General features: G+C 44.6%; 1 protein-coding gene across 4 annotated transcripts in view; it reads left to right on the plus strand.

Moving 5' to 3' along the window:
- The window catches only part of Kcnn2 (potassium calcium-activated channel subfamily N member 2), a 390,602-nt gene that overhangs the window by 253,324 nt on the left and 123,703 nt on the right, over nt 1–13,575 (plus strand). For 3 of the 4 annotated variants that reach the window (XM_021214229.2, XM_029546834.1, XM_029546835.1), the window contains exons 3-5: nt 9,539–9,737; nt 10,598–11,874; nt 12,470–12,565. In XM_021214229.2, the coding sequence (XP_021069888.1) occupies nt 9,716–9,737; nt 10,598–11,874; nt 12,470–12,565 (1,395 nt within the window). In that variant the 5' untranslated portion in view covers nt 9,539–9,715. Of the gene's footprint in view, nt 1–9,538; nt 9,738–10,568; nt 11,875–12,469; nt 12,566–13,575 lie in introns of those variants that run through there. The other variant, XM_029546836.1, reaches the window with a different exon arrangement.

A 13,575-nucleotide genomic window follows, 5' to 3' on the forward strand; every position in this document is an offset into this window, starting at 1 on the left:
ACACCCTTCACAATAGTCACAAATAACATAAAATATCTTGGTGTGACTCTAACCAAGCAAGTGAAAGATCTGTTTGAAAAGAACTTCAAGTCTCTGAAGAAAGAAATCAAATAAGACCTCAGAAGATAGAACGATCCCCCATGCTCGTGGATTGGAAGGGATTAATATAGTAAAAATGACTGTCTTGCCAAAAGCAATCTACAGGACCTTCACATCAAACCAGGTAGAATGAATCTAATAGACAAGAAAGTGGGGAAGAGGCTCAAACACATGCTCATAGGGGAAAAGTTCCTGAACAGAACACCAATGACTTATGCTCTAAGATCAAGAATCAACAAATGGGACCTCATAAAATTGCAAAGTTTCTGTAAGGCAAAGGATACTGTCAATAGGACAAAATGGCAACCAACAGATTTGGAAAAGATATTTACCAATTCCACATCTGATAGAGGACTAATATCCAATATATCTAAAGAACTCAAGAAGTTAGAAGAGAATCAAATAACCCTATTAAAAATGGGGAACAGAGCTAAACAGAGAATTCTCAACTGAGGAATCGCTAATGACTGAGAAGCACCTAAAGAGATGTTCAACATCCTTCATCATCAGGGAAATGCAAATCAAAACAACCTTGAGATTCCATCTCACGCTAGTCAGAATGTTTAAGATTAAAAACTCAGGTGACAGCATATGCTAGTGAGGATGTGGAGAAAGAGGAACACTCCTCCATTGCTAGTGGGATTGCAAGCTGGTACAACCACCCTGGAAATCAGTCTGGTGGTTCCTCAGAAAATTGGACATAGTATTACTACCTGAAGACCCAACTATACCACTCCTGGGCATATACCTAGAAGATGCTCCAACATGTAATAATGACACATGCTCCACTATGTTCATAGCAGCCTTACTTATAATAGCCAGAAGCTGGAAAGAATCCANATGTCCCTCAACAGAGGAATAGATACAGAAAATGTGGTACATTTACATAATGGAGTACTACTTAGCTATTAAAAACATTGAATTTATGAATTCACAGGCAAATGGATGGAACTTGGAAATATCATCCTGAGTGAGGTAACCCAGTAACAAAAGAACACACACGGTATGCACTCACTGATAAGTGGCTATTAGCTCAAAAGTTCAGAATACCCAAGATACAATTCTCAGACCATATGAAGCTCAAGAAGAAGGAAGATCAAAGTGTGGATGCTTCAGTGCTTCTTAGAAGGGTGAACAAAATGCTTATAGGAGGAAATATGAAGACAATGTGTGGAGCATTGACTGAAGGAAAGACCATTCAGAGACTGCCCCACCTGGGGATCCATCCCATATACAGTTGTCAAACCTGCATTCTATTGAGAATGCTGGGAAGTGTTTGCTGTTGGAAGCCTGATATGGCTATCTCTTGAGAGGCCATGCCAGAGCCTGAGAAATACAGAGACGGATGCTTGCAGCCAACCATTGGACTGAGTGTGGGGTCCTAGATGGAGGAGTTGGAGAAAAAACTGAAGGAGCTGAGGGAGGAGCAACAGTGTCAATTGGCCAGACCCCCCGGAGTTCCCAGGGACTGGACCACCAACCAAGGAATACACATGGAGGGACCTATGGCTCTGGCTGCATATGTGGCAGAGGATGGCCTTGTTGGACATCAATGGGAGGAGTGGCCCTTTGTCCTGTGGGGGTTTGATGCCTCAATGTAGGGGAATGCCAGGGTGGGAAGGTGGGAGTGGGTAGGTAGGTGAGTGGGTGGGTGGGGGATCACCCTCATAGAGGCAGGGGGAGGGGGAATGGGATAGGCGGTTTCCAGAGGGGAGACCTGGAGAGGGGATAACATTTGAAATGTAAATAAAGGAAATATTCAATAAAAGAAAAAATATATAATTACATAATTCCCCTCTTCCCTTTTCTTCCTCCAAATCTTTGCATCTGCCCCTACTTTCTCCTTTTCAAATTCATGGCTTGTTTTTCCATTAATTGTTGTTATACACACATTCCTAAAATGCAGAAGTGCAACCTGCTCCGTCTGTATGATGCTACCTATAGGTATGTTTTCAGAGCTGGCCATTTAACTAGTTGGTATTCTGTTCCCTGGGGAAGACTTTCTCCTGCTCTCAGCAGTCTTGAGCTGCCTGTAGTTCTGTGTGTGGCGTTGAGGTTTCCTGGGTTTTCTGTGCTCCATATTCGCATATCCGTTGCTTTTGCTCTTGTTCAGTTCACACTGAGGAGTCTTGTTAGTGAGGCTGTATGGACAGGGTTTCACAGTGTAGTCCAGGCTGGCCAAGCCTCACAGAAATCTACCTGCCTTGCCCACTCTCTAGTGCTAGGATTATAAGCAGACCTCACCTCACTATTTTAAGGTTTTCTTGATCATCTAAGATGACCGTTGGCACATATGTTAATTTGATCATTAATTCTTGGATTTAATCATGTATAAAAGACCACTTGTCTCTAATTGTGTTGTGAGTTCTGATGCTCTACAAATTGTAACGGGCACTAAATAGTCTTTACCAGTGCAGTTAGTTTCTTAATCATATTCCTTGTTGCTAGTGTATTTTATCAGACTCAAAAACTCTGTCTTATTGGCCTTATTTTCAGCTTTTGATATGCAGGGGGTCAAGAAATCAATTAGAATTACTGAAAGCATGTGGCTCACTTAAGAGTAACCACCACAGGTTTCTTGGCATTCAGTGGTACTACTAAGAACTTTAGTTTGTTCTTAGTGTTTGGTCAAATTGTAGACACCGAGGGTTTTTGCAACAGAGTGCTATATAACAGTATTTGTAACAGTATTTAGCCACCAAGACACAATGTTTTTCATCTCTAATAAACATTAAATCATTACTGTGCATATAGAAATACATTAAAAGCAGCCATTATTATAATTAGATGCTCTAATTGTGATCCAACTAAAACAATACATGCAATATTTACAGAGTAATTATAGGACTTCATGGTATATTCTGAGGGTGGGAAGAGGAATAAAGGATTCAAAGCAAAGTGGAAAAGAGAAAACTTATCTATCCAGTTGAATCTAGGGCAATAATTTCAATTCCATGGGGCTGCAGAAATGACTCAGTAGAACAGTGCATGCTATTCTTCCAGAGGACCTGAGTTCTGTTCCCAGTACCAAGGTTGGATGGCTCACAGCCATCTGTAACTCTACCTTTAGAGAACCTGAAGCCTTCCTCTTAATTACATGTCTCATGGCTGCAACAAAATACTTATCACTGTTGAATTATTTGGTTGTCTTTTCAGTTATGTCAGTCTTGGCTCATGTTGTTAAAAACCTGTTGTTATAACCAGTACCCCCCTGAGCTTGTGTCTCTAGCTGCATATGTAGCAGAAGATGGCCTAATAGCCCATCACTGGGAAGAGAGGCCCCTTGGTCTTGTAAACTTTATATGACCCAGCACAAGGGAAGGGCAGGGCTAAGTAGTGGGAGTGGGTGGGTAGGGGAGCAGGGGTGGGGGGCGGGGTATAGGGAACTTTCGGGATAGCATTTGAAATGTAAATAAAGAAAATAATAATAATAAAAAAAATCTGTTGTTACACACAAGTGAATCCATAATTGTTTTATTTTTGTAAATAACTTGACACTTGACATTTGGCCTCTCTCTCTCTCTCTCTCTCTCTCTCTCTCTCTCTCTCTCTCTCTCCCCCCATTTATATTTTATTTGTTGAATCCTTTTACATTTAATGTTGTTATTAATATGGTTACATAAGTGTGATGGGTAGATTTATCAGAAGTTTCTTGGTCCGTTTGGCTTGTGGGTACATCTGTGGGAAAATATTTTGATAATGTTAATTAAGTGGAGATACATGTCCATTGTGGGTGGTACTATTCCCTAGCAAGGGATTCTAAACTGTGTAATATGAACTCAGTGAACTAAGTAATAATATACATACATTCATCCTCTTTTTGTTCTTGGTTATGGAGGTTACTAGTGGCTTCAAGTTCCTGACACTTTGAATTCTCTTTAGTAATGTACTATAAGCTGGAATTGTGAGGTCCAATCAACCCTTTTCCCCTACATGGCTTTACTTAGGATATTTTATCAAAGAAGACTGTGTTTGTGATCTTTTTGTTCATTATATATATTGTATAGATTTTTTAAACTCTTCTTTACTGCTTCCTTGAATTAGATTGATATTTTCTAAAATTCAATTTCTATAGTTATTCTTCTCAACTTGTGTGAGTGTGTGTGTGTGTTTCTTAGTACTTTTACTAAGGTTTACAATATATATTATAATTTATCAGAACCTATTTCTGATCTATATTAACAATTTCCATGAAATAAGGATACCATACTTTTAAACATAGCCAGTCAGTATGTCTTCTTTCTCTCTCCTTCTCCTTTCTCTTCCTCCTCCTCCTCTTCTTCATGCTATCATTTTGTATGTACCACAAGTATAATGCATACTACAACCTTATACTGTAGTTATTTTCAATGATTTTATTATTTCAAACAAGCCATGAAAACAAGAGAACAAGTGTAGATTTATAAATGCAAAATACAAATCTTTACATCTATAAAACAGCAACAGCATTAACTAAAAGTCATTTTAAAGAAAAACAAGACCGCGCAGATGAGGATGGGCCCAGGACATTGACAAGGTGTGACCATTAGCACCTTTCCCCCTGGTGACATTGCTACATGAAACTCAATGTTGGGGATCATAGTTCTCTCCCTTGGCATGAGTGGGCATCACCTGTTCCCTGTGCTAAGGCGATGATTGAGGGATGATGGTTTGCAAATCATTCCAGAAAGGGAGGTAAATATATAGAGAAATCTGGGGATCTGTATGAGCTGGGTGCATGAGAGGGATATAGGGAAACAGAAAGCAGATACATCCAGGGTTAGTAAATAACAGAAGTTGATGTAATTTGCAGAGCTGTAATCAGAAAAAGAAGTGGGGGAGATTTAATGTGTCCTCAATATTTAAGGCTATGTTAAAATGATTATGATCTTTGGTTCCACTTTTGCTGACTCTACCCCTTTGGGGAGACATAACAGTCTCTTCACGTGGAGTAAAGCTCGGCTCCTTTCTCTGATTTTTTTCAGTTTGCCATGAAGTGTGGGTTCCAAAATGACTGCAGGGAAAGTCCCCTGAGTTGCAAACCAAAGCCTTCTCCTTTTCATTTGTATAATACAAGACAAAATAAGAAATACACTCACTATCTTCCACTTCTTTTCCTGTAGCCCCAAATAAGGATTGTCCTGACTGGTAGTAAACTCGGTAAAAGAGTATAGAATACAGCTGAATATATCAGAATAATGTTGTTTGTTTAAAAAAAAACAAAAACAACAACAACAATAAAAAAACCCTTCTATTCCTGCTTCTCTCTATGTAATATATTTTTAATTAGGCATTGGACCAGCAGACATAAAGTGCTTCCATTTCCTCCACACTTACATTAAACTGTCTCAAATTATCATGTTGATTAAATGAAGCCAATAAGAGGATAAAGATCACAGGAAACAGAAGAGCCAGTGAGAAAACATTCACAGGCGCCACTCTCTATTCTTGAGTGAGTGGATGCAAGCCACGAGTTATTCTGCTGTGGAGCAAGGCCCTGAGGATGTGGAAATGACACACCGCACAGCCCAAAAGATGTTAGAGATCTGGCATGTCCTTGCAGCTCAGCAGTGTCACCTTAGGTAGGGCAGACACTCTATCTCGGGTATTCTCCTTACCTGTAAAAGGAAGATAGAGATAAAACCTTCTCCGCCTCCTGCCTGGATTTCTGTGAGATACAAATGTAACCGTACATCAGAAATGGTTTTGTACCATCCACTGGGCTTCAAAGAGTAATCCCTCCTCTCCCCTCCCTTCCCCTCTTGTGTCGAATGGCAAAGGGATATATGTGTATGGAATCCACAGACCTAACAAAACAAAACACAACACCACTGCCCAATACTTTCAGCCTTTTCATCTATTTAATACGTAACCTGAGTCCACTCTGCTAGCAAGATGAATACAATTTTACTTTTGCGCTTTGCTAGCGTTCTTGGGACTTTTGTGGTTAGATTACTAAGTTCAGAAACATTAGAAGACAAGGAAAAGAATAAAAAAAATGATTTGAAAAGTTAATTAAGTTAATGGCTGGAACCCAACATGATCTATTAGCATTTGGAAACTAGGTTAATCCAGGTTTAATACTTTATCATCATGATGCAGGTATGCATACATACATCAAGAATATAAGTATTAATGTTCATCTCTAATATACTGTATTAATTGTGACACCGGAGAGTATATGATTTAAAATAATGTTGTTTTGTGGGCCCTTGGATTGTTTTCTTTCAGGAATTGTGCTAAGGAAACAACTGATACTATCCTGATTCCCTTCAATCTATTGCTAAGGAAAGAAAGTTCAGGGGCACTGTATTTTATCATAGCCTTCTGGTTCAGTACTATCAAATAATTGACTCAGCCAGGCAATAAAAAAAAAAAAAACTTATTTTCAAAAATATTTACTTTTTAGTTCGAAGTTTTGCTCCAACCACACAGTGTAGAAAAAAGATATTATGTTCTCTTGCTTTGTCTGCCTTTGGAAATAAACCCCAATGTTGTGGGTCAAGAGAGTTCTTTAAAAAAAAAAAAAAAGGGACAGCAAAGGGAAAGTACAGGCAAATCCCATGAAATCCCACGAAGAACCAAATAATAGAGAAATATAACAGGAATCTGAATAAAATAAGTAAGTGGAATAAAGCCAACGTGAGGCTTTTAAAATTAGGCTTCTGAGGCTCGGGGATATAAGAGTATGTGCTTAGGGTTGGTTATATTAGGTGTGTGTGCCTGTTCACAATTTTTACACACACAAATATGGAACACACAACAAATATGGAACAACTACTGTCATAGAGTATAAGAATGAAATAGAGAATTGTAGCCAAAAAAGGAGATGAGAGGATGCTAAAATGGACATACTATTTAATTGATTAGATTGCAAGTCATTTTGTGGGTGACTGTGACCTCTGGTGTTAATCTAGGGGAATTCCAGCGCTTCCTTGCCTTTATGGAAGAAAGGAAGAAATCCAAGCATGAAAGTTTCTCATCAGAAACCACTGATCTTTACTCGAAGTGTTATCTCTTTTTCCTACCTCTCTCCTTCCCACTTGCAGATGTAAGTGCAAAACACTACTCACATGAAAAGCACTGTGCTTGCTGCTTTAATTGGTTTACCTTGCTGTGTTTATCCTTATAATCCTATATAGCAGCGATTCTAAGTCTTTCTAATGCTGCAACCATTTAATAACGTTCCTCATGTTGTGGTGACCCTCCCCTTCATAAATTTATTTCTGTTTCTACTTCATAATGGTAATTTTGCTACCTGTTATGAATCACAATGTAAATATCTTGTGTTTTCTGGTGGTCTTTTGGGTCGCTACCCACAGGCTGAGAACCACTGCTATGTAAGAACAAAGTCAGAGTAGCTACATGTTAAACATTTGCATTCCAACTTAAAAAGTCATTAAAAGAGATATATTGATACCAAGGATGTCTTAATCTGGAACCTGTCATAATGAACATAATTATTAAAGATGCCCAGGCATATTTCACCCTAAAGGTGGAACAACTGTTGCATTTCTCAGCCCATGCTTTTCATGACTCTAAAGGGCTTCCAGTCTGTCCTAGGAACAGGCATATATTAGCACCTAGTAGTTAACTGTAATCAGCTAACTCTAATGGAAAGACAGTGAATGTCTCATTGACCTGTTCTCCATCTTTCTAGTCATAGTGACTTTCTCCTTATTATTTTATGAACTCTTAAATTGGCTAGGCTGAAGTAGTGAAGACTGCATGTCTCAGTAACCCACTCCAAATAAAGTACACACACATACACTCACTCACACACACACTCACAACATGGTGTGTATATTCAAAGTATGTATATGAATATACATCATATATGATACACCCAGAAAGAGAGGTTTGGTATTGTTCCCTATGTCATTTCTGAAGCCCGTGAGAAGCCTTGACAATAGTATTTAAGAAATTCAGCTAAAGCAAGGGGAGGCAGCTTTTGTTTTCCTAATGACATTTTAGTAAGTCTAGAATCTGATGTATAATTTAAAATGAGTAACAGCCATTGTGATATTTGGGAAGAAGTCTGTGGAATCTTTTCTAAATCTATGGGCAGGTGATGAATATATTAATTTTTGATATATTTCTTTGAAGCATCTGGAGATAGAGGAGTCAGACATTTCATTCTATCATCAGCAAAGAGCCATAAAAAGAGGTCTGTATAGCTTGCTGCAAAGTGCACTAGTAAATATTGGGTGTATTTTATTCTTGAATTAAAATTTTCAGACTAAAAGATGAATAATCTGGAAGCTTTCGTTTTAAATTTAATGTACTCGTGTACATGTGTTGCCATACCCAGCTCTTTTTTTGTTTGACAGTAGTATCCTCATGTAGGCCACCCTGGCTTCAAATCCACTATGTCTGTAATGATGGCCCTGACTCCATCTCCCAAGTATAGCATCTCAGGGATGACCACGCCCTTCTTTCTTTGGACTTAATTTTTGTAATAATGCCCTTCACTTATGCATTTGTGCATTATCAGCTGCCTAAAAAATCACCATATGTCTTCATTCTAAACACTATTTGTTCCTATTTTGGAGATACAAAAAGAAAATCATAATAGATAATAAAAATGTCTTTGATTTTTAGCCACTAGAATTTAGTTCTCAACCAGAGCCACTGAGAAATTCAAGTGCTGATTTTTCATTCTCTTCTATCAAGGACTATGGCAAATTTTAGGACTAAACACAATTCCCTCTGTTTCCTTCTTAATCTATTTGCTTGAGTGCACGAAAAATTTTAAATTGCTTAACACACTTGCAAGGAATATCCAGAAATAAATTATTCACTCAATGGCACGGAACACAAGCACACACACACACACACACACACACACACACACACACTTACAAGCAGATACCAGGTAAGCAACTTTAGGGCAACTGCTGACTAGAATATCATGAAATTGGATCCAGCTGAGAATTCCAATTACCTAATGAGAGCTATCCGCTTTCGCTTTAATTTCTTGGTCTAATCTGTTAGACAGTAATCTCCATCATAAAAACCACTGAAATCGCAATTTAAAATTTAACTGGCCAATTTTATTTTATTTTAGTTGTTGTTCTTTAGGAAGACAGGAATTTCCATCCCCAAAGAAATACAAATGTAAGGCTGAATAATGGAGTATTAATCAAGAGCCCTCAAAGAGACCTCCTACCGCTTTGTTTGTGTATAGCTCAATAAGGACACACCATGGTAAAATTCAAAGTGTAATTTTTAGTGGTTTATTAGAGAGCGATTAGTCATTATAGCTAAGTTTAAACACCCTGTCCAAGGGCGGCGATTATTCAGTGGAGTCATCGCCACCGTATTAATTGGCAATCAGATGACAACCAGCATCAGTCAACCTGCACCAGGCCCCTCGCCCAGCCACTGCAGTCTGGTCTTGACAAGGATGCTTGGCGTCTGCGCATTAGTGACCCGCCTTTGCTTTGTGTCTGTACTGCAGGTCTGGAGGAAGAGGAAAAACAGAGAAGCCGGCGGTCTGCGCTGGCTAAGCAGCCCCCAGACCCTGGAACAAGCCTCCTCGACACCGCCAAAGTAGCCTTTGGACCTACCCACTCAGGCTGCTGGACCGCCTGAGCGTCAGAGCCCCGGACCTGGCGGCCAGGGGCGCCAGCCCCTCATGTTCGGGAGAACGTGCAAATGTGAGCGGGCGCTCCCGGGGAAAGCCCTCCGCCCCCGCCAGGGGGACCCGGGAAGCCCGAGCGGGCTCCTCCCCGGACGCCGGGGATCCCCTCCTCCGGCCCCGCCCCCTCCTCCCCCTGCCCGGGCGTCGCGAGGTTAACCCTGTCTGCGCCACAGCGCATTCCCGTAGTAGCGACAGCGCCGCCGATCCCAATTCCGGGACTCGCGGAGCTAGGCGACAGGGACAGATCCCTGCCCTGGGTCGGATGTGATCTCTCGGTGGCCAAGCTGGGCATCCGGCTCTGCCTTTCTCCCAACGCTTATACGTTCGCATAGGCAGTCGCCAAACTTTTTTTTCCCCCCTTCTTCCCAAAGCCGGTGCCCCCGCAGTTACTTGGCTAGCAGCCTGCAGCCCACTCTCGGCAGGACGATGGGGGAGAGAGAGTGGGGCGAGCAGGTGCTGCCTTGCAGCCCTACAAGGCTAGAGGGCGGGAGAGTAGCTCGGGTTTCTCACTGCCTTGGCACCTACCCCATGACCGGGGTGGCCAGACATGCTGCAGTGTCCCAGGCAGGTCATTCGGGCCAGCATGTTCATCACCAGTCAGGGGGCCGCGGCCGTAGAGCGAGAGCTACCGCTCTGTCTCCCACCTCTGCAGCCCGCCGCTGTGCATGGGGTGGGGTAGGGGGGCTCAGTCTTCCCAACCGTGGTACCGATGCGCGCGATCCGCAGGTGGAATCCCTGCCTTGGAGTGCCCTGACCTCGGCCGGAGCCGGCCTGAGCCCCCAGGGGTTTTCATTCTGCAGGTTCCCCTCCCAACCTCTCTCACACACATGCTCCCCTAAGCCGCGCGCGCCGCAAACTCAGTCTCGGTCCCTGCAGGTGATGTCATGCCCATTGTTTTGGTGCGCCCAACCAATCGGACTCGCCGCCTGGATTCTACCGGAGCCGGCATGGGCCCTTCCTCGCACCAGCAGCAGGAGTCCCCGCTCCCGACCATAACGCATTGCGCAGGGTGCACCACCGCCTGGTCTCCCTGCAGCTTTAACAGCTCTGACATGGAAACCCCATTGCAGTTCCAGCGCGGCTTCTTCCCAGAGCAGCCGCCACCACCACCGCGCTCCTCACACCTGCATTGCCAGCAGCAGCAACAGAGCCAGGACAAGCCGTGCGCGCCCTTCGCGCCCCTCCCGCACCCTCACCACCACCCGCACCTCGCGCACCAGCAGCCGGGCAGCGGTGGCAGCAGCCCATGCCTCCGGTGCAACAGCTGCGCCTCCTCCGGTGCCCCGGCAGCGGGGGCGGGGGCGGGGGATAACCTGTCCCTGCTGCTCCGCACCTCATCGCCCGGCGGCGCCTTCCGGACCCGCACCTCCTCGCCACTGTCGGGCTCTTCGTGCTGTTGCTGCTGCTCGTCGCGCCGGGGCAGCCAGCTCAATGTGAGCGAGCTGACGCCGTCCAGCCATGCCAGTGCGCTCCGGCAGCAGTACGCGCAGCAGCCCGCGTCCGCCTCCCAGTACCACCAGTGCCACAGCCTGCAGCCCGCCGCCAGCCCCACAGGCAGCCTGGGCAGCCTGGGCTCCGGGCCCCCGCTCTCGCACCACCACCACCACCCGCACCCGGCGCACCACCAGCACCACCAGCCCCAGGCGCGCCGCGAGAGCAACCCCTTCACTGAAATAGCCATGAGCAGCTGCAGGTACAACGGGGGCGTCATGCGTCCGCTCAGCAACTTGAGCTCGTCCCGCCGGAACCTGCACGAGATGGACTCCGAGGCTCAGCCCCTGCAGCCCCCCGCGTCCGTCGTAGGAGGAGGTGGTGGTGCGTCCTCCCCGTCTGCTGCCGCCGCCGCCTCATCCTCAGCCCCGGAGATCGTGGTGTCTAAGCCGGAGCACAACAATTCTAACAACCTGGCGCTCTACGGGACTGGCGGCGGAGGCAGCACCGGAGGCGGCGGCGGCGGCGGCAGCGGGCATGGCAGCAGCAGCGGCACCAAGTCCAGCAAAAAGAAGAACCAGAACATCGGCTACAAGCTGGGCCATCGGCGCGCCCTGTTTGAGAAGCGCAAGCGGCTCAGCGACTACGCGCTTATCTTCGGCATGTTCGGCATCGTGGTCATGGTCATTGAGACCGAGCTGTCTTGGGGCGCCTACGACAAGGTACAGGCTTTAGCCCCTGAGTATACTTATGAAGAGGGAGCCAGGTGGTTGGGATGGGCTCTGGCGGGAATTCTTGCCTAAGAGGTCGCAAGTGTCCCCGGAATCCTCAGGCGTAGCTGCTGGAGCAGCAGAAGCAGCTAGGACGCACACCCATAGTCAACTGGGCAACTCGGAGAGTTAAGTTCTCCGGGTGCTCAGTGTCCAGCGCATTCAGGCATGTTAATAAGTGGCTCCTGGAGTTGGTGGGGAGAAGCAAGCTTGCTCCTCTCCTGGTGCTCCTGTTTCCAAGGCACCTTTCAACGTAAAGTACTTAAACTCCGGAGCAACTTCCTCTAGGCTTTAGCGAGTCAGGTACCTTTGTTTCAGTCCTTGGTAATGCGTAGCCCGCAGCCAACCCATAAGTTTCCCCTTGTTCCTGGCTCCTCTCACGGAGCATTATGGCCAAATAACCTGCATCCCAGAGCCAAGACAGATTGCCCCCCTCCCGAGTCCCCTACCTTGAATTCAGGTCCACGTGCTCAGAACTGACTCTTACGGCCTGGAAAGTGATTGAAAGTGCTTCTTTCTTAAAGTGTTCCATCTAACTGTGTTGCAGGCGTCGCTGTATTCTTTAGCTCTGAAATGCCTTATCAGTCTCTCCACGATCATCCTGCTTGGTCTGATCATCGTGTACCACGCCAGGGAAATACAGGTAACACAGGCTCCGCTGTTTTTCTCAATAACCAGAAGCCATGCAGGCAGCCCAGGAGAAACGCAAGACAGCAGGGGCCTTTACCAAATAGCTATGTCCTTCCTTGAGGTTACAGAAGACACATGCACTGCTATCTCAGCCCCTGACCTGTCCTTCCAGAAAGCTAAACAAACAAAAAAGTCAACTCAGCGTGTCAGCAGGCAGACCTTTCTGAGATATATTTGATAGAGTCTTAAGATTTTCCTCAACTTCTTCAGGTTGGTACACTTCTACCAGACAAATGTTTTTAAAGGAGCGATACACACTATCCTGAATCTGTGCAGCAGTGTGTTCTTGTTTAAGACACCTTTTTAAAATGAGTAAGTCATTAGGGGAGGAGGCCTTGTCAATCTGTATTGCCTATAGTTATAATATAAGAAAATTGGTTCACCGACCGTTTCTATCAACATGGGAAGAACACCCCCCCCCCCCGCCCCAAACTTCTAACACATTTTACAACAGTTTATTTAGTAAAGCCTGTGTAGCTACTAGTGTAGTCCGAGCATTTTAAATGTCACTTGAGAGTATTTGGAGTGGGTAATGATAGACTAAAGCACACTTGGTCGAATTTTTAATCTTTGGACAGTATATACATTCTTTAGTGCAGCCCTCACGATGGTGGCATTTTGAGATCCTTCCAGAGGTCCTCTGCGGTCCTCTGCTGTGCTTTAAGCCTGAGTCACTTTGACTTGAAGCGTGGAAGATACAGAATGATTCTTTGACTTAGTTTTCAGATGGAAACAGTCAGAGGAAGTGAGTAGCCTTGCCAGATCAGGTCGGAAGGGGCCCAGCGTGAAAGTGGGCACTGTCTCCCCAGCCTGCTCCAGTCTTCCTCCTCCTAAGCCTAGCTGCGCACCAAGAGTCCTGTACCATTCAGGTACTTCCTCCGTGCTCGCAAGGATTCAATTTATGAATAGGGTTAAGCTCCCAATGCTACTCTGAGATTTTATAGTTTTTTAAAGAATAGCTTA

This window comes from Mus pahari, chromosome 15 (assembly GCF_900095145.1).
Source record: "Mus pahari chromosome 15, PAHARI_EIJ_v1.1, whole genome shotgun sequence".
NCBI lineage: Eukaryota > Metazoa > Chordata > Mammalia > Rodentia > Muridae > Mus > Mus pahari.